General features: G+C 49.1%; 1 protein-coding gene across 1 annotated transcript in view; it reads right to left on the bottom strand.

Moving 5' to 3' along the window:
- PLEKHG5 (pleckstrin homology and RhoGEF domain containing G5) overlaps nt 1–21,685 on the bottom strand; it is a 98,803-nt gene that overhangs the window by 62,836 nt on the left and 14,282 nt on the right. Inside the window, exon 2 of the mRNA XM_056865076.1 lies at nt 8,314–8,390. Coding sequence (XP_056721054.1) covers nt 8,314–8,390 — 77 coding nt within the window. The remainder of the gene's footprint in view (nt 1–8,313; nt 8,391–21,685) is intronic.

The raw sequence follows: 21,685 nt of genomic DNA on the forward strand, positions 1-21,685 counted from the left end.
TGGGTCCCCATGGGGGGTGGGGAGCAGGTATACATAGCTAATCAAATGAAGCACAGCCCTCTCCCCCCGGGGTGCCTTTCCCCTGTCTGAATCACTGTTCTGGATTCCAGCCAGGAGGCCCATTCAGAACAATGACTCTCAGAAAAACACACATGGGTGGGGTTCCTCAGGAAGGGTCATCCTTACTCCTTTTTCAGAGGTAAGCATGAAGCATGCCTGACTTTTAATTTAGACAATACTGGGAACTGTAGCTCTGTGAAAGAGGCTGAGGGATTTCTAACGGAGAATTATCCACGTCCTCACCAAATTACGATTCCCAGGATTCTTTCCCAGCGTGGTGGGGGTGGTGGAGGAGGAGTGTTGGTTTTTATATGCCGACTTTCTCCACCACTTAAGGAAGAATCAAGCTGGCTTACAATCACCTTCCCTTCCTTTCCCCACAACAGTCACCCTGTGAGGTAGGTGGGTCTGAGAGAGCTCTAAGAGAGCTGTGACTAGCCCAAGGTCTCCCAGCTGGCTTCATTTGGAGGAGTGGGAAACCAACCCGGTTCTCCAGATTAGCATCTGCCGCTCATGTGGAGGGGTGGGGAATCAAAACCGGTTCTCCAGATTAGAGTCAACTGCTCCTAACCACCGCTCTTAACCACTACACCACGCTGGCTAGTGGTTAAGAGCAGCGGACTCTAATCTGGAGAACCAGGTGTGATTCCCCACTCCTCCATATGAAGAGCTAGTCACAGTTCTCTCCGAACTCTCTCAGCCTTCATCTGCCTCACAAGCTGCCTGTTGAGGGGAGAGGAAGGGATTGTGATTGTAAACTGCTTTGAGACAGCAGAAAAAGGCAGAAAAAAGTGGGGTATAAAAACCAACTTCTTCTTCCAGATCCCTTGTTTCAGAATCTGTGATTGGAGAGATGCAGAAATGTCTGCTACCTCAATGGAAGAGCCTCTGCTTGGCATGCAGAAGGTCCCAGGTTCAATCTCCAGCAGAAAAGGACCAGGCAGTAGTTGATATGAAAGACCTTTGCCCAAGATCCTAGAAAGCCACTGCCAATTTGAGTAGATGATACTGAACCTGATTGACCAATGGTCACTATAAGACGGCTTCATGTGTGTTCATGTGTGTGTGTTTGTGGGATGAACCCTGGATTATCCTCCCAGGGAATGTGGCAAGAGGAATGCCTTTGGGCAGTGCCAGTTAAACTGGGACCCTTTTGAGCAACAAAAGAAAAAAAAATCTGTTCCTCTCTTGTTTTCAAGAGCAGCACAAAGACATTGTGGCCAGTGGAGGGGAAGGAATTTAAGCTACTTGCGGCCTTCTCATTTTCAAACTAAAACAGAACATTTTTCTGCATCTCTTCCTAGAAGCAGGCAAAGGCAATCCACCCACCCCATCATACCAGATTCTCCCACGATTCCTCAGGCCTTGAGGTACCATTTAATATCCCAGGGAAGCAATGCCAGCCAGCACTTAGTGAGCGCTGCCACCTCGTGGCTGATTGTGGAAGTGCTGCTGCCAAAGCAGAGGCCTTTTATGCAAGGATATTTCTCTGCGGTCACCCCGTGCGACTGCTTCGGGGCTTCCTTTTGAGTATGCATGCCTTTTCCACCCATCAGAGGTTGCCTTGCTCTCCCTGCGCGTTTTGCCCGCATTTTCCAGATTCTGGCCAAAACAGCACCTGGGAAACACGGGCAAAACACGTGGGGAGACAGAGGCAAACTCTGACTGGTATATAAAGAATGCATAATCAAAAGGAAGTCCTGAAGCAGTCGGCAGCGGGTGGCCGCAGGGAAGCATCCCTGCATAAAAGGCCTAAGTCAGGAGGAGGAGGAGGAGGAGGAGGAGGAGGAGGAGGAGGAGTTGGTTTTTATATACTGACTTTCTCAACCACTTAAGGAAGACTCAAACTTGCTTACAATCACCTTCCCCTCCCCTCCCCACAACAGACACCCTGTGAGGTAGGTGAGGCTGAGAGAGTTCAGAGAGAGCTGTGACTAGCCCAAGGTCACCCAGCAGGCTGCATGTGGAGGAGTGGGGAAACCCCACTCCTCCACATGCAGCCTGCTGGGTGACCTTGGGCTAGTCATAGCTCTCTCTGAACTCTCTCAGTGGGAAAACTATATCTTGAATTTGTTTGCTCATGACCTGTTGGTCCACGAACATAAGGAATGGAATAAAGGAATAAAGGGAAACTATACCAGTTCACCAGATTAGCATCTGCCACTCATGTGGAGGAGTGGGGATTCAAACCTGGTCCACAGCTCCAAACTACCACTCTTAACCACTACACCATGCTGGCTCCCAAGAAGCAGGCCCTGAAGGGATTCTCATTCCTCCGAGCGGTCCTCACTGCCTTATCCATTTCTTCTGTGCCTCTTCCACAATCCAGCGTCTAATCTCCATAAACTCTGCTAGCCGGCTGAGTCTCTCTCCCTGAACTAACCGCTCCTGGCAACCACAGCAAGCCTCCAAGGCAAACAACCATCTCTCTTCTGGCTTTTGGGAGGGTTTCCAGATCCCCGGCGGAAGTAGTCAAGCCCCAAACCTTGGTGACGCCTGGGCCCTCCTGCCTTAGAAGCCAAGCTGGGCATTAATCACAGGGAAATGCCTTCCGCTGCCAAATGCCCGCCCTCGCCAAGGTGAAGGCTGCCTCGTAAATCAGGCAGGAAGCCACAAGTTGAAAGGACTGCCGGCCTCCCGGTCCTGGCCTCGGTCACAATGGGCTTGGCTGTTCCAGGGTGATATATTAACTGCCTGTGCTTGTAGAAGGAGCCATGGCTCAGTGGTAAAGCATCTGCTTTGCCCACAGAAGGTCCTGGGTTCAATCCCCAGCATCTCCAGTGCAAAGGATCAAATAATAGGCAATGGGAACAACAACTAGCCAAGGCCCTGGAAAGCTGCTGCCAGTCAGAGTAGACAGGATTGACCTTGACAGACAAAAATAACCAGTGTGCGTTCCATGGGAGAAAGACCTCAGCTTTTTATTCCACTTTTTGGGACCCTTTTCTTTCTGCTCCTCTTCTAGAGGAAGCCTCAGGCCTTTTATGCATGGGTTGTTTCCATTGGATATGCTGCTCTCTCAATGCACAGTATTTGCAGTCAAATTCTCAAATCACTCTGCACGGAGGTCCGAAACTGACCCACACTTGCTGTGAAACTGACCAAATAAGCAGCTCCATCGGTAATTTGTGATTATTTCATCATTGTCGCCAGTTGCAAACAAAAAAAGCTGCTCAATCAGGCTATCTGACACTGACCAATACTCACTGTGAAACTGACCAATAAGCAACCTCATAGATTATTCCAGCTTTGAGGGGAGCGGTTGGATAAGGGGGAAAGACACGTGAGAGGGAGAAGCGAGAATGAGCATGGGGAGGAAATCCCGAATTTACACAAAGAAGCTCCATTGGTAATTTGTGATTATTTCATTATTCTCGCCAGTTGCAAACAAAAAAACCTGCTCAACCAGGCTGAGATCTGACACTGACCAATACTCACTGTGAAACTGACCAATAAGCAGCCTCATAGTATTCCAGCTTTGAGGGGAGGGGCTGGATGAGGGGGAAAGACAGGTGAGAGGGAGAAGCGAGAATGAGCATGGGGAGAAAATCCGGAATTTACAAGGAGGAGGAGGAGGAGGAGGACAAAGAGGCACAGACAGACAGACATTAAGCCTCAACTGATTCTCCCTCCCTGTAGCCACGGCCATTGGTACAGCCCAGAGCCAACCTGTCAAGTCAAGTAACCAGCAAAACCTAACCAAGGTGGGTAGGAATCTTGCTGTTTACTTAAAAACAAACAAACAAAGCAACCAAAGTCCTGGCAAAATGAGAGCGCTCATCCACCAAAACTTTTTTTTTTAAACAATACACATCTGTGGCCATGCATTCAATGTTTCTTAAAAAAAACCATGTAAAAACCATTTCTAAACTGATCCAAGAACTCAGAGACAATGATGTTGCAGGTGCTAGCCAATAGGTTCCCCACAGCAGTCATAAAAAGATGCTGGAATTTTTACTTGTTTCCCCTTTCCAAGGAAGGATTCATTCACTTGGTTATGAAAAAAACCTTGCAAAACTGGTTTATAAGAGCCCCGCCATGCAACGGAGGGGGGAGGGGGAATGTATATTCACATTTTGAGCAGGGATAACGCCCGGTATCTTTGTCACTCTTCCTTCAGCCGAAGGCACCAACGGTACAATCCTAAACTGAGTGACACCTTTCTAAACCCGGCGGGTTTTGAAGGGTGGAACCAGGGCTTGGATTGCCCTGCAAATGAGGTCCACAGAACACCCAGGTCGAGCCTCAATATGCAAAACTCACAGCGCCAAAATAAACAGGCTCACTGCTCAGAAACCAACCGCCAAAGAGAGCGAGGTCAGGAACACCCCCAGAGAAGGAGGAGGAAGGGACTCTGGCGAACTGGTTTGCATTCGACGACGACGAGAACGCTCCCCCATCACTTACCTGAACTTCAGGACGGTCCTGGAGAAAAAAAACAGGCTACATTTAAAAAACAAAAACAGGATTTTGCACAACCTGGATTTCAGTCCTGAAAGGAAGACAAACCCTCCGGAGAACTGTGCAGAAGGAACAAACCGTCTGCTTGGGCTGCGGGGGGAATAAGAAGCTCTAATTCCATCACAGCTTTACATTAAGGAGCAATTAGGTTAAGAGGGAAAATAGTCTCCCTGGTGCTGCTCTTCACTCAAAGACGCACATTATGCCTTGGGGGCAAGGGGGGGGAGGCAGGCCATTCTCGCTTGGGTTGGTATGACTCCAAAGACAGGACTCCAAGGCTGTTCGGGAGAGGCGGGGAGGTGTTATTAGAGACCCAGTCTGGTGAAGTGCTAAGAGGGTCGGATTCGGATCTAGGAGACCCAGGTTCGAATTTCCACTCCGCTGCGGAAGCTCGCTGGGTGCCCTGGGGCCAGTCACGCACTCTCGGCCTAACCTCCCTCACAGGGGTGTTGCGAGGACAAAATGGAGGGCAGGAGGAGGGGAGAACGATTTAAGCCACTTTGGGTGAGAAAGGTGGAGTATAAATGAAGAGGGGGGGTTAAATTTTAAAAATAAACGGTTTCGTTTCATCCATTCTGGGGAAATAAACCACGGTTTGCCGTCAAGGCTATGCCGAACAGGAATTTGCAGCCAATCCTGACTGGCTGGTGACTGTATTTATTTTGATATATGCTTCCAAAGGCATTATTTTTTTTTAAGTTGTGCATTTAAGAGATATAGATACATAGATTAGGGTTGCCAACCTCCAGATCTCCTGCTATTACGACTGATCTCCAGCCGATCTTTATTGCAAACAATTAAAAACAGCTGCAAAACTATTCCTGAGATCGAGTTTGTCTGTGTGTGTTGGTGGCCGATTGGAGCCGACCACAACCAGCCCTTCTGAAAAGCTAAAAAAAAAAAGTGGAGGTTGGTGGGGACAGCGTTGTTTGGGTTTTTCTTTTTTAAAGTTTGTCCCAGAAGAGAGAAAACTCTGGCTGAAGAGGTTTCTCTACCTTTTAAGGAAGAATCAAGCCGGCTTACAATCATCTTCCCTCCCCATCAACAGACACTATGTGAGGTAGGTGGGGTTGAGAGAGCGTGACTAGCCTAAGGTCCCCCAGCTGGCTTCGTGTGGAGGAGTGGGGAAACCAACCCAGCTCACCAGATTAGCCTCCGCCGCTCACGTGGAGGAGTGGGGAATCAAACCCGGTTCTCCAGATCAGAGTCCACTGCTCCAAACCATCGCTCCAAAGAGACTTCCTCACTCTACGGTTGTTACTTCGGTGGTTTTCCCCTTAAGAAGGAGGCTGCTTTCGGCCCCATCCTGCCTGCTTGCGGCCCACCTGCTCGACCTGTCCATGTGCTCACACAACCGACACTGTCCGGCTCACTTGAAATCTCCAGGCCCCTCTCGTCCCAAAGGAACGGACTCAGAGGAAGTTGCCCACACCCCTTGGGGAAAGAGGGAGCGTGAAAGAGCCCTTGGGTTGGCAAGCCACGTCGTTCAGCTCTGCAACCGAGCAGCTCCAGTTAAGCGCTGCGAAGAAAGCGACCGAGAAAGGCCGGGGAGGAGGGAGGGGGAAGGAGAGCAGCTGTCTCTCTGCAGCCCCCCCCCCAATCCCTTTGCTGGAACAGAGACTCTGGGGGGGGGGGCGCCCGGAGCCAGAGTGTTTCTCCAGCTGTTTCGCCGCTGCCACTCTGTCTGGAAAAGTCATTGTGGTATGTCCTCGCAAGGAAAAGGGGGTGAGGTAATGGGAGACCCGTGTAAGGACTGAGAGGCAGAACCCGGGGGGCGGGAGGATGGGGCAGGAGAGCCAGCCAGCCCACCTCTAGCGCACAGGACACACACACTCCGCTAGTCACAACTTCCCCTCTCCTTCCCGGGGCATCCACATTCCCGATGGCTTCCTGAAGCCAGGACTTGAGAAGTGCACAAAGACAGAGGGACCGGCACTCCCCTCTGCCTTTCTGCCAAGCAGATTTTCTTTAAAAAGAAAAAGAAGAAGAGTTGTTTTTTCTATGCTGACTTCCTCTACCACTTAAGGGAGACTCAAACTGGCTTACAATCGCCTTCGCTCCCCACGACAGCTCCCCACGACAGCTGGGAGGTAGGTGGGGCCGAGAGCTGTGACTAGCCCAAGGTCACCCAGCTGGCTTCGTGTGCAGGAGTGGGGAAACCAGCCCAGTTCACCAGATTAGCGCCCGCCGCTCACCTGGAAGAGGGGGGGTCGAACCCCGTTCTCCAGATCAGAGTCCACCTCTCCAAACCACCGCTCTTAACCACGACACCGTGCTACAACTAGAGGACAGCTCGCTTCAGCATCCCTGTGTGGCTGTGGTTTCCTGATCCACAGAACCCTGCAAGAGGGCCTGCCTCAGGCACCCGTGTGGCCCAGCATACGGAGGTCCTCATGCCACCAGGTGCCCTCCTGCGGGGTGCCAAGAGACGAAGGGTGGTCTGGATGAGCTGGACTCTTTGCTGCAATCAGTTGGGGAAACCAGTCTGGCTCCTTTCCTTCATTCTCTTTCGAATCCTCACCCCCACCCCCACCCGGCACTAGGGTGGCCCAGTCCCTCTTCGTCACCGGCAGGAGGTTTTGGGGCGGAGCCTGAGGGCAGCATTTGGGGAGGGGAGGGATGTCAATGCCGTCGTGTCCAGTTGCCAAAGAGGCCGTTTTTCTCCAGGGGAACAGATCCCTGTTGGCTGGGGATCAGTTGTAATAGCGGGAGATCTCCAGGCACCACCTGGAGGTTATTCACAAAAATAAAGGGGTGGAACTAGGGTTGCCAACTCCAGGTACTGGCTGGAGATCTCCTGCTATCACAACTGATCTCCAGCCGATAGAGATCAGTTCCCCTGGAGAAAAATGGCCGCTTTGGCAATTGGACTCTATGGCATTGAAGTCCCTCCCCTCTCCATCCCCCGTGTTCCTTAGGCTCTGCCCCAAAAACCTCCCGCCGGTGGCAAAGAGGGACCTGGCAACCTTTGGTGGAACTATAGTTGCACTACTTGTAATTACAACCAAACAAAAGAGCAACTCAGGCTGAGTTTAAACATATATGATCTTATATTACAAAGGTTACCAATTCTCCAAAGTTATTCACAGTGTTCACAACTGAAATTCACACAAAACAAGCAAACAATATTCCATACAGGGTTACAAATATCCGTTCATGGAAATAATTCTGTTCAGTGCATGCAAGCATGACGTATGCCACTGCAGGTGGTTTTAACACATCCTTGTTGAAGATAATTCCATTTGTATTTTCCACCATAGGAGTCGCAATTGTATATGCACATGAATGCCCAAAGATAATGTCCTGGAGGTTGGCAACCCTGCACAGCACACACACAAACGTTTCTAGACACAGTTCAAGGCACTGGTGTTGACCTTGAAAGCCTGATATGGCTTGGGAATAGGGTTGCCGACCCCCAGGTACTAGCTGGAGATCTCCCACTGATCTCTCAGCTGATCTCTCCCCGCAACTGATCTCTCCCCGCATTTTGCCCACTTTTTCAGAGATCTGTTTGATCTCAAATTTGAAAACATGGGCAAAATGTGGGGAAATGCAGGGGGAGAGCGAGGCGACCTCTGACGGTCGGAAACAGCATGCATAATCAACCCAAAGAACTGGTCGGAGAGGTGACCGCGGGTGAAACAGCCGTGCATAAAAAACCCAAGTCTTTGCTGAAGCCACCCAGAAAAAGACCCCCCCTTTTGCAATATTTGACTATATAACAGGGATTCCCTGGGTAGAAAACCTCAGAGCCCCAAAGCCCCCGGATTCACAGGAGTGCAAACCGAGTACCTTCACAGCTCTCCGCTTCTCGGCGCAGTTGGGACTCTGGCAATGCAGGATTTTCTCCTCCGTCACAGCCCGCTCATCTGGAAGGAGAAGGAGGAAGAAACACATCAGCCTCTCGGTCCTGAGCAAACTTTCTCATCTCTGCAGACTTCCGATCAGCGGCCAGCGTGTGACCACAACATTGCTCTATGTTTGTCCACCTTTGGTAGCCAGCCAGCAATAAGAGCGAAAGAAGGGAAATAACCCTACAGCTTGCGGTAAAAGAAAGGGGAAAAAGAGAGAGAGAAATCCAGGCAAGGCAGATCTTCCGGAAACGAACCAACAAAAGGCGCAAGACAGGGGGAAAGGGGGCCAGTTACGATCAAAGCACAAAGCCTGAAGAGAAGCTTTCTGCTTGCGGGAACTGGTGGGAAAGATGGTTTCTAAAGAACAGCAAATTGCCTTCAGTGTGAACTTCTCACAGCTGCAAGGGCTCAGTAGAGAACGCAACAGTGGCAGAGAAAAGGCAGGGAGGTTTTTCGCGAACTGCAGGTGCCGGATTTCTTTGGAATCGCCCTCCGTATTAAAATGCATTGAGCACAGCAATTGTTTTGTAGTGTTGTTCGAATTTGAACTCAACCTGTTTTGGGGATGCTTTAAAAGTGCTTTAAAAAAAAAAAATCATCCCTCCCCCACCACCACCCAGAGTAAAAATTCTTTCTAAAAGGCACTGGATGTTCCTGGGGTAGCCGGCACAGGGTCTTTTCCTTTGCCAGCAGGGAGCACTGGAACCGTATGGCATTTGCACAGCGTGTGTTTATTTTCAAGTACGCGGGCTGGCCACGGAGGGAGCAGGCCGGCCTCGAGACAGACATGGCCATTCTTGAAGGCGGCATCAGTCCCCTCCAAAGCAAACAGTTTCGCTCGGAGCTTTCCCCCTCACCGCGGCTCCTCCTTCCAGCAATGAAACTCAGACTTGTTTCTTTTTGTTGGCTGTGCTGCAAATCTCAATTGCTTCTCCGCCCCCCGCCTGTACATGTGGGGTGTAACATAGGCTGCGTCCACACGGGGACGATTGAACACACATGAACACATGAAGATGCCTTATACTGAATCAGTCCCTTGGTCCATCAAAGTCAGTATTGTCTACTGAGACTGGCAGCGGCTCTCCAGGGTCTCAGGCAGAGGTCTTTCACAAATTCACATCACCTACTTGACTAAGCCCTTTAACTGGAGATGCTGGGGATTGAACCTGGGACTTTTTGCATGCCAAGCAGAGGCTCTACCACTGAGCCACGGCCCCTCCCCATTGTAGACTTGTTGTCTCATTCTCCATTGTGGACTTGTTGTCTCATTCTCCATTGTGGACTTGTTGCCTCATATGGGCCTATTCTCTGGTTATCGCTCTCTGTGCCCTTGTGCCCAATATCCTCCCCCCAGCATGGCGTAGTGGTTAAGAGCGGTGGTTTGGAGCGGTGGATTCTGATCTGGAGAACTGGGTTTGATTCCCCTCCACATGAGCGGCTGAGGCTCATCTGGTGAACTGGATTTGTTTCCCCACTCCTCCACATGAAGCCAGCTAGGTGACCTTGGGCTAGTCACACTCTCACAGCCCCACCCACCTCACAGGGTGTCTGTTGTGGGGAGGGGAAGGGAAGGTGATTGTAAGCCGGTTTGAGTCTCCCTTAAGCGGTAGAGAAACTGCCCTGACCTGGATGGCCCAGGCTAGCCTGATCTCGTCAAATCTCAGAACCTAAGCAGTTTTGGTCCTGGCTAGTACTCGGATGGAAGACCACCAAGGAATTCCAGGGTCACTGTGCATTCAGGCGATAGCACACCACCTCTGCTCATCTCTTGCCTTGACAACCCAACAGGGTCGCCATACCTTGGCTGCGACTTGACAGCATTTTACACGCACACACACAAATGAATCAAAAGCTTTTCCGGTATTGTGGGCTTTCTATTCATTCTGCATTGTGTGGTGCTAAAAATACTGCATTTGAAAACACGTGTCTCTACTGCTTCACAGTATTACTCTCTCTCTCTTTGTTCTTAAGTCCAGATAAGTATACACTATCTGAAAACTGCTTCCTCATCTTTTGAAGTTTCCATTTAAAGTTTTGATTGTGCATTCTTCATTACAAAAGATGAATGTAAACAATAGTATGCCAACTGGCGTTTAATCATTTCCCACTTGAATGCTAAGGAATTTTGCCTATGGTTCCTTTCAAAGTGGAAAGTGTTGTCAAGTCGCAATCATATATTACGGTATGACAAGGTGCCCTGCTATCATCTCAAGAACAACAGGTTCCACAGGCTTCTACAGCACTTCAAAAACCCGCAAAGCCTCTTTGGCCAGCGGTTATAGTAGGACACGCAGAAATGAGTTCATACAGCATGGCCACCGATACCACCACCAGACCGACTTCATCTCTCTGAACGGAGCCTGAGAGATTATTCCAGCCTCTGTCAATCACCTCCAGTTTCTGACGTGCCCAGTCCTTGGAAACAAAAGGCTATCAACCAGAGAATGTGTATCTCTCAACCATGCCAGTTACCATCCACTGATACAGGAAACATTTGTCCGTTTCCTTCGTAATGAAAATACAATAGCACGTAAACGCAATATCCCCTTGCTGTGAGTTCCAATATTCACTGGTAAAGTGTTAACATATAGGAAACTCATCCCCATGAGGAAATACTCAGGACACCAAACTATTCCTTGTATTCAGCCCCAGTGGAAGAGATTTGTACCCTCCAAAAAAGATCTGAACCTACAAATACCGAAGAAAACGTTGGAAGAAGCATTTTGCAGCCAGTGGGCGGTAATCACGTTCAAGACATTGCTCAAATGCCAGTGCTTGAGGTGATACCAGCCAGCATGCTGGGCACCATTTCCCACCCCACCGGTGTAGTGGTTAAGAGCAGCGGACTTTAATCTGGAGAACCGGGTTTGATTCCCCACTCCTCCACATGAAGCCTGCTGGGTGATCTTGGGCCTGTCACAGTTCTCTCAGAACTCTCTCAGCCCCACCTCCCTCGCAAGGCGTTTCTTGTGAGGAGGGGAAGGGAAAGTGATTGCAAGCCTCTGAGACTTCTTACAGGTAAAGAAAAGCAGGGTATAAAAACCAACTCTTCTTCTTCTTGAGCCAGGGAAAAGAAAAGGGGGGTTCTTGCAGGTACTGCTGCTGCAGGCGATGGTGGGGTGGTTCCATTTATTTTTAGCAGTGAACCAAGCGAGTCCCAAGCTCAGGTCCCCAGCCAACGACAACAAGAGAGTCTGCATTTGCCTTGACGGCATCAGAGATCTACCTTTGACCTCATGCTCCAAGCCCTGCCAGCAAACTGACTCACAGCTGGAACTCCCCCTCCCTCCCGAAATTTCCACTAATCCCAAAATGTAAAAAGGAACCCAAAGTCACCACGAGTCTTGCCTATTAAGGAGCTCGGCGAGAACTGAGTGTGTCTGTTAACTAGAGGCAGCAGATGGGGGCAGAAAGGGATGAGTCACAGTGGGGTGCCAGCAGTCGTAGGGGGGGTCGCATCCATCGCGCATGGAGTGCCATTGCCTTACCACGTTTAGAGCATGCAGCAACACCAAATGCAGCCAGACCTGCCCACTACATTGTGCTGGGGTTTTGACGGTTGTTGGGATTTCCCCAACCAAACTGGAAGCCAAGGGGTGGGGGGTGCTGCTCTAGCATTTCTGCCCCTGTGCTCTTTGCCACACTCGGCTCCCAGATCTCACTGTGAACCTCACAGCTGTCACTCAGCATAGTACAGGCACCAGGACCTCCTCTTACATAAGGACATAAGAAGAGCCCTGCTGGATCAGGCCAAGGCCCATCAAGTTCAGCAGTCTGTTCACCCAGAGGCCAACCAGGTGCCTCTAGGAAGCCCACAAACAAGACGACTGCAGCAGCACCATCCTGCCTGTGTTCACAGCACCTAATAATAGGCGTGCTCCTCTGATCCTGAATAGGTATGCATCATGACTAGTATCCAGTTTGACTAGTAGCCATGGATTGCCCTCTCCTCCAGGAACATGTCCACTCCCCTCTTCAAGCCTTCCAAGTTGGCAGCCATCACCACATTTTGGGGCAGGGAGTTCCACAATTTAACTCTGCATTGTGTGAAGAAATACTTCCTTTTATCTGTTTTGAATCTCTCACCCTCCAGCTTCAACATTCTGCTATTATGAGAGAGAAAAGCTTCTCCCTGTCCACTCCATACCATGCATAATTTTATAAACCTCTAAACAGCCCTAAGAATTTTAACTGCTCCTCTAGCCTCCTGATCATTATGGTTGCTCTTTTGCGACAGAGGCAGGTCACACATTTACCTGTGATTCACAGTTTGTGTGAATGGAACTTCTCTGCTGTCCTAGGAAGAAGAGGCAGAGAGTCCAAGAAAACAGTACTTTTTGGGATCCAAGTTTACACCTGGGAAAAATAAGCCCCGTCTGGCTGTCTCTCCCAGTCTGCCTTCGCCCCTGTTGGCAAACCCAAGCTTAGCGAATCCCCAGTCCCCAAAAGGGGCCTACAATCTGCTTTTAAGCTTTAACCGTTACACTGATCTTTAATCCAAATCCCATTGTGAAGGCTTTTGTTTGGTGCTGGGCTGTTGACATTCAAAAATAGCTCCCTCCTTTCAGCACGTCTCAAGGCATGACGCCCTGACTGTGCTCCAAGGGTCCGTGGTGACTTCTTACAGCTAGGGTTGCCATGACCCTCTTCGCCACCAGCGGGAGATTTTGGGGCGGAGCCTGAGGAGGGCGGGGTTTGAGGTGGGAGGGACTTCAGTGCCATAGAGTCCAATTGCCAAAGTGGCCATTTTCTCCAGGGGAACTGATCTCCATCGGCTGGAGATCAGTTGTAACAGCAGGAGATCTCCAGCCACCACTAACCCTAACCAGAGGTGACAGGGATTTCAAGAGCCACAGCCAAGGAAGTTCTGTTCTCAATGCCCGTCATTTTAACCTGTAAACAGGATTCCACAGAGCAGAATACCAGCGACTGTTCTCTGGTCGCAGATAAGGGGGGAGATACCCTGAAGGTTTTAAAGAGGGGGCGTGCGAACCATCTGGCAACCAATGCAGCTGAGACAGGGGTGATGCATATTCTTCCTTGTGCAAACTCTCCCCAAAACACAAGGTAGTAGGTGAACACACATGAACACATGAAGCTGCCTTATACTGAATCAGACCCTTGGTCCATCAAAGTCAGTATTGTCTACTCAGATGGGCAGCAGCTCTCCAGGGTCTCAGGCGGGGGTCTTTCACATCACCTACTTGCTTGGTCCCTTTAACTGAAGATGCCGGGGATTGAACCTGGGACCTTCTGCATGCCAAGCAGATGCTCTACCACTGAGCCACAGCCCCTAATCATATCAGCAGCACACATTGCGTTAATCCAATCTGGATGTTACCGAGACACTTACAGTTGTGATCAGGTCTGTCCTTCCCAGAAATGGTCACAGTGGGTGAACCAGCCCAAGATGCTAGAATGTATTTCTCCCTGCATTTGCAATTCGTATCAGAAGCCATGGAGCTGGGAGTGGGAACACCCGCCGGCTGTGTGAACCTCTGCCTTCCGAACCTCTGCCCATCCAGAACTGGTCGTATACCACCTGAGACAAATGCTGTATGATTGCTACATATAGTGTGTATGTATTGGTCTTTGACCGCAAATAAAATTCATTCATTCAACTACCACCTGAGACTGATTGTGGCTCAGTGGTTAAAAGTTTGGATTAGGATCTGGGAGGCCTTGGTTCAAATCCCTGCTTTGACATGACTCTTGCCGGGTTACCCTGGACCGTTCACGCTCTTTCTCAGGCTAATCTATCTCACAGGATTGTGGTGAGGATAAAATGGGGATGGGAGAACTGTGTGTTCATTGCCCCAAGCTTCTTGGAAGAAAGGCAGGATACAAATGCAGGAAAATAGACAGAAAACATAACATGGTGTTGCTATTGCATTGTTATTGAGAGTTTCAAAGTGTTGGGTTCATGAAGACCTTACCAGCACTTTGAACGTGTGGTATTTCAATCCCCTCCTTGGCTTTAATTGTGGTCTAACATGCTATTTTAACAAAACCTTAGAATGAGACACACATACAGGCTCAGGAGGAAGGGTTGAAATGTCCCCAAATGATCCACCAAACGGTTGTCAAATACATGGATTACAAAGTGCCAGCAGGGTAGGAGTGAAATGCATGATCCCAGAAGTATATCCAATGAAACAGCCTGCTAAACCCAGAGAACCATCCTCCAGTCTGCCTAGCTTAAAAGGATTAGTTCTACCGAAGGTGACGTCAGCTTGACTCTGATCTAGATACTCGAAAAGACTGAGATTTGGAGGTGTGGGGGGAGAATGGCGGGTGTGAGGCTAGAGAACGGGTCGCCCAGTATGGGGGGTCTGGGCTGTGGTAAATGCTTTTGCTTCCTCTGCAGGAATGAGATCCGATCAGGGAATACCCACCGTGCGGAAGCAACCTCATTCTTGCTATAGTGAAAGGTCTGGGTTCTCCATCTCATCTTTAGGTCTCCCGCTCCTTGTCTTGCTCTTTGTAGGGGAAGCTCAAGGCACCACTCACAACTGAAAGGTAGGATAAGCCTTTTCTGAATCGATAGGGCTGTTGCGACATGTTGTTAGATTCACTATGCCGTGGTATCTTCAGGGACGATCCTGCCCCCATCCAAACGGCACCTCATTTATTTTAAATCTCACTTCAAAACAAGCACACATTGGGACTGTACTGAGTCAATTTGACACCCCCTCCCAACGACTTGTTAGCAAAATGCTTTTAAGCAAGTTAAAGAACATTTTTTGTAATCCTCCTATGATCTTAATTTGCCCTGTCCTGGAGCAACCCAGGCTAGCCTGATCTCACCAGATCTGAGAAGCTAAGCAGGGTCGACCCTGGCAAGTGTTTGGATGGGAGACCTCCAAGGCATACCAGGACGCGGAGGCAGGCAATGGCAAACCACCTCTGAACTTCTCCTGCCTTGAGAAAACCACCAGGGGTCGCCATAAGTCAAATGTGACTTGACAAAGAATAGTTTTTTTAAAAAAAAAACTCCTATATTGCTATAGGACAAACAGAAGGCAGCAGCATCTTGGTCAGCTTGCAGTATCTGCTCAGAAAATACCCACCTATACCCACTGGCTGCCATCGCCAGCAAGAAAGTGTCCCCAGTCACTGCTTACATCCCTGGCATTTTTTCCCCCAACTAGCTCTACCCACTGAGTCTCTCCTACATGAATTAGGTAATAAGAAACGGACTTTCCAATTCCCGCCTCCCCTGTGTAACTTGCAAATTTCAGAAATCCCTTGTTTTTTAAAAAAAATCAGTCCTAACAAGAATCCAGCTATTTTAAAACCTGGCCAGGAAGGAAAGGTTGAAGGCCTCCAGGTATCAGCCATGGCGGCTGAGTGCAGCCTGGTCTCTTTCAGAGAGCCGGCGCGGTATAGTGGTTAAGATCAGTGGTTTGAAGGGGTGGACTCTGATCTGGAGAACCGGGTTTGATTCCCCACTCCTCCACATGAACGGCGGACACTAATCAGGTAAACTGGGTTGGTTTCCCCACTCTTCCACACGAAGCCAGCTGGGTGACCTTGGGCTAGTCACAGTTCTCTTCAAGCTCTCTCAGCCCCACCTACCTCACAGGGTGTCTGCTGTGGGGAGGGGAAGGGAAGGTGATTGTAAGCCAGTTTGATTCTTCCTTAAGTGGTAGAGAAAGTCGGCATATAAAAACCAACTCTTCTTCTTTCCTTTGTTATTCAAGATGGTCAAGAGAAGTGTGCATGTTTGAGAGCCGGGCTACCCACGCTTTGAAATTATTCCCCCTACCCTTACAGAACAATGAAGTCTCTATCCACGGCGGGGTCACTTCTGGCCCCGACGGCTTAGTTACAGTCTCCTCATTGGCTGCCTCGCCAGGCGAAATTATCATTGCAGTTGACCTATTATGAATAATAACGGAAGTGAATGAGGAATTCTTTCAGCCGAGGAAAAAAAGGGAATGTTTTTCCAAAGGGAGGGAAAAACAAGGAAATCCAGGGGCAACCCTGGGATCAAGGAGCACTTTTAGGTTGATGCCTTTGAGAAAGGCCAGGATGATTGACAAGGGATTGGCTTGGGAGACCGTACAGGTGTATCTCGGAAATATTGCAGGTTCATTTCCAGAACACCGTCACAAAAGCACATGTCGCAATAAAGCGAGTCACTAATTTTTTTGTTTCCCGATGCGTATAACAGTTATGTTTACCTATGCTGTAGTCTATTAAGTGTGAAATAGCATTATGCCTAAAAAAATGTGCACACCTTAATTAAAAAATGTGTGTGTGTTAAGTGCCGTCAAGTCGCTTCCAACTCATGGCGACCCTATGAATGAAAGTCCTCCAAAATGTCTTATCTTTGACAGCCTTGCTCAGATCTTGCAAATTGAAGGCTGTGGCTTCCTTTATTGAGTCAATCCATCTCTTGTTGGGTCTTCCTCTTTTCCTGCTGCCCTCAACTTTTCCTAGCATGACTGTCTTTTCCAGTGACTTTTGTAATCTCATGACGTGACCAAAATACGATTAAAAAATACTTTATTGCTAAAAATGTGACATAGAGACACGAAGTGAGCACATGCTGTTAGGAAAATGGTGCCGATAGACTTGTTCGATGCAGGGTTCCCACAAACCTTCCATTTGTGCAAAACACAATATCTGTGAAGCGCAATAAAAGTAAAGTGCAACAATAAAACGAGATATGCCTGTACTTAAGAGGGTAACCCTAGCTAGATACAGGTATACCAGCCTAGCTTCATTTTATGCTTTCCATAAAGACTTCTCCAAAGGCTTTCAGTGTTGCCAGCTCTGGGTCGGGAAATCCCTGGATGTTTGGAGGTGGAGTTTGAGGAGGGTAGTATTAGAGGCCCCAGCAAGGTATAATGCCATAGAATCCACCCTCCAAAGGAGCCATTTTCTCCAGGGGAACTGATCTCTGTCATCTGGAGCTCAACTGTAATTCCAGGAGATCTCCAGGCCCCACCTGGAGGTTGGCAACCTTGGTCAGATATCAGGTACTACTTCCCTGTTAGGATTCAGATCAGGACAGTGACATGTAGGGTTGAGTGCTCCAGCTTTCCCTTGCGCCATTTTCCTAGGAAAAGTCAAAGGCAGCGGGAAAACAGGAAGACTCAACATGAGATGGATGGACTCTATAACGGAAGCCACGGCCCTCAGTCTGCAAGACCCGAGCAAAGCTGCTAACGATAGGACGTTTTGGAGGACATTGATTCATAGGGTCGCCATGAGTCGGAAGCGACTTGACAGCACTTAAGAAAATAAGAAAGGCCATGCTGGATCAGACTAAGGCCCATCAAGTCCAGCAGTCTGTTCACAAAGTGGCCAACCAGGTGCCTCTCGGAAGCCCACAAGCAAGACAACTGCAGCGGTATTATCCTGCCTGTGTTCCACGGCACCTAATATATTTGGCATGCTCCCCTGATCCTGGAGAGAATAGGTATGCATCATGACTAGTATCCATTTTGACCAGTAGCCATGGATACCCCTCTCCTCCATGAACATGTTCACTCCCCTCATAAAGCCTTCCAAGTTGGCCGCCATCACCACATCCTGGGGCAGGGAGTTCAACAATTTAACTATTCCACAGTTTATCACTTAACACACACACATTTTCCTGACCTGTAAGAATCCTTGGGTTGCTGCTTGTTCCAGTTTTTAATTTTTTACTTATATCCTGCTTTTCTTCCTAAATGGGATGCAAAGCAGCTTACCACATTATTCACCCTTCTTCCACTTTATCCTCACACCAACCATGCTGTGAGGTAAGTTAGGCTGAGAAACTGTGGTGGGTCCAGAGTCACCTGGTGAATCTCCTTGGCAGAGCAAACCCGGTTGTCCCACTCTAAGCCACCCAAGAACTAACCAGGGCTGACCCTGCTTAGCTTCTGAGATCTGACGAGATCAGGCTAGCCTGGGCCATCCAGGCCGGGGCTGCATTAGGTACATGCTGAGTATCCATTCCTGCCCTCCAAATGCCAGCAGGAGATCCCCCCCACAAATACTCGTGTGCCAGCTCTTCAACTGTGCCAGCTGTCCACCACGGGAAGGCATTTGTCACAGCAAGTGGCGTATTTACCGAACAGAGAAGCACCAGAGCTAAATATTTGTGTAAAGTGAAAGGGAGGAAATTGACTTGTAGCTGCTAACTGTCCGACTTGCAAACGTTCACAGCAATTTATCTCCCTGCAAAAAAAATTAAACGGCCAGAAAGATCAAACTCAAGCATCACAAACTCTTCCTGACTGATGGTCATCTGTGCTCCATCTGCGGCTCGATTTCATTTAGCAGCTTCTCTGCTCCAAAAACTTACAACATGTTGTTCTCACCTAGTGAGTCCGGTTCCTAGAATTCTATTTGTCAAAATAACATAAGATCAGAGGCATCCATCTCCCAAAATGATTACTTTTTGAGTGTATGAGCACAAGGACTATCGATCTCCAGTGGTGTCTGCCCAGTATTTAAAAATGCTTCTCCATCCTGGGCATGCCTCCTGAGTTGAAAGAGGCCGGTTCTGAGCAGGGACTCATGCAGTGGTAGAACAAACATCCTCCTTTGAAGGCATCATTTTGCTACATCTCTGCCTCTTAGATGATTCATTCAGAGATGCGGCTGAACTAACTAGCCACAAAATAGGCTGCTGAGAAGGAGGCAGGATCAGTACTGGGACTCATGCAGAAGTACAGCTGGCAGCCTCTCCAGTATCACATTAAAAAATATCCTGCTGTTTCTCCAAATATCCTGCTGTTCCTCTCTGCCACAGCCCTACGAGCTAGCTTAGACCCTCTGCTGAGGAAAGGCATTTTGGGCTCAGGGGATCCTTTTCTTATGCAGTTAGCTTATTTCTTCTGAGCCCTGGCACCCAGGTTGGAGAATTATTACCAGTATCACAGCCATGGACTACAGTTTCAAGATCCTCTGCTCCAAGCCAAAAACACAGCCAAGAAAACATGCCATCATGCAAAAACTGATGCACTTAAAGATACATTTATTCTCGCCAAGGGATATGGCTCTCATCATGTGTAACCAACATCTCTCTCTCTTCTCCTGCCCTGCAGAAAACAAGTCCCTTTATACTAATCAAGAGCAAGCTCCTGATCTCATTGCTCAAAAGCCTGGCCCCAGCACACACAATCCGCGCTATTCCTTTTGTAGATTTACTAAATCTAACACTTTGTTTAAAAAATTGTAAAAACACTTTGCCTTGTCATAAAACAAACCTGGCACATTCAAGAAAGAGAGGGAAAGAAAAGCGAACTTCTCTGTGCCAAAATAAATTATCTACGCTGAAAAATATTTGCATAGTTTTGGGGTTGGCTTGTGGAAAGCGAAGAGGGCAGACGCAAATGCCCGGACCGCTGACTTCATCCCTCAAGCCTTCCGCATGCGGGGAGTCTGACCTACCCTCCAGATCTTCGGTGATGTCCATAGCCGAGTTCCAGGAGAAACGCTCCACCATGCCGTAGTCCAATCCCACCATATCTGTGGGGAGAGTCTCCAGCTCATAAGCCCCCCTTTTCTTCCAGTACAGAAACATGCTGATCGGAGGCCCAGAAGAATCTCAGAAGCTCTGCTGAACTCTACCGGTCAAGGGCCAGGTAGGGAGGGGGTTGTCGCTCTCACCCGCACGGAACCGGCGGCCACCACATTGTCCGGCCCGAGTCCCCTCTGCGGCTTCGGCACCAACCGCCGAGGCTTCAACCTTAAGGAGCAGGTTCTGACAAGACGCCCGGACAAGTGGAGTATTCATCCTGGGAAACAGGAGGTTTCTGGGACAGCCAAGTGCTTCGAAGAAACTGACCAATGTTCTCCGCACCAACGCGGGACAAAGGGCCTTTCTTCAGCCTCCTACAGACATTTTACAAATTTCACTTTCCATCATTTATGAAAGAGATCTCAGCCAAGGATACAAGACATATTTATGGTGGGCTTTAAATTAAAAAAAAAAAAAAAACCTTGCCAGACAGCAAGGAAATAAGACTTGTTCAGCAGTTTTGCCCTGACAATAAGATTTCAGAAGCAAAGGGTAACGTTGTCCAAGCAGAGAGAGAGAGAGACAGGGACGCGAAAGAATATAACCTCGGCTTCAGGAGCAAAATTCGAGTCCGGTAGCACTTTAGAGACCAACAAGAGTTTTGGGGGGTGTAAGCTTTCAGAAGTTAAAGCTCCCTTTATTAGATACAAGCAGGAATGGAGATCTCTGAGTCCTTCTATCCCAAGTCAGAAGGCGGGAGGGGTGTTGCAAAGAAGGGAGTCAGGATGCAAAGATACAATGCAAAATGAAATCTGCTTGATTCGAGCAGGGGAGAAATGCTTAGGGGCAACATCTTGTCGGCCTCTAAGGTGCAGCTGGACTTGAACCTGGCTCTTTGACTGCAGACCAAAATGGCTACGCTCTGAAGCTCTGCCCCAGGGGGCCAATTATTTTGACAATGAAAGACATGGTGAACATGCTTTTGTCACAACAGACACACACATGAAGCTGCCTTCTACTGAATCAGACCCTCGGTCCATCAAAGTCAGTATTGTCTACTCAGACCGGCAGCGGCTCTCCAGGGTCTCAGGCAGAGGTCTTTCACATCGCCTTCTTGCCTAGTCCCTTTAGCTGGAGATGCCGGGGATTGAACCTGGGACCTTCTGCGTGCCAAACAGATGCTCTGCCACTGAGCCACAGCCCCTCCTCTCTCCTTGGTTTTCAGAATGCAAAAGAAAGAAAACAAACCTCTTTACTAGGGGGTGACTGATGGATAGAGCGTTACATTATTTTAAACCCAGGTCACCCTCTTCTAAGTCCACATGCAGCTGTCCGAGTGACCTGGGGACAATCACTTTCCAACCTACTTCACAGGGTGGATGTGAAAGAATAAAAAAGGGTAAGAATAATGTATACCACCATGACAATGATCCCCTCAGCATGGTACCCGTGGGCACCATGGCGCCCACCATGTTTGCTGGCACCCAATGGTTGCTTTCCTAAAGCATCTCTTCCCCAAAGCAAAGCCTCAGAAGACCCCAGAAAGCCTCACTTTTGCATCTCTGGGTTGGGAAATACCTGGAGATTTTGGGGGAGGAGCCTGAGGAGGGAGGGGTTTGGAGAGGGGAGGGACTTCAATGCCATAGAGTCCAATTGCCAATGCGGCCATTTTCTCCAGGGGAACTGACCTCTATTGGCTGGAGATCAGTTGTAATAGCAGGAGCTCTCCAGCCACCACCTGGAGGTTGGCATCCCTATGCAGAGAGCATCTGTTTGGAAACCGCAGCCTCCCTTCCTTGCAGGGGTGCTTGGATTAGAACCATGCACGTCTGAGGTTTCCCCCTGC

Source organism: Euleptes europaea, chromosome 19 (genome assembly GCF_029931775.1).
Source record: "Euleptes europaea isolate rEulEur1 chromosome 19, rEulEur1.hap1, whole genome shotgun sequence".
NCBI lineage: Eukaryota > Metazoa > Chordata > Lepidosauria > Squamata > Sphaerodactylidae > Euleptes > Euleptes europaea.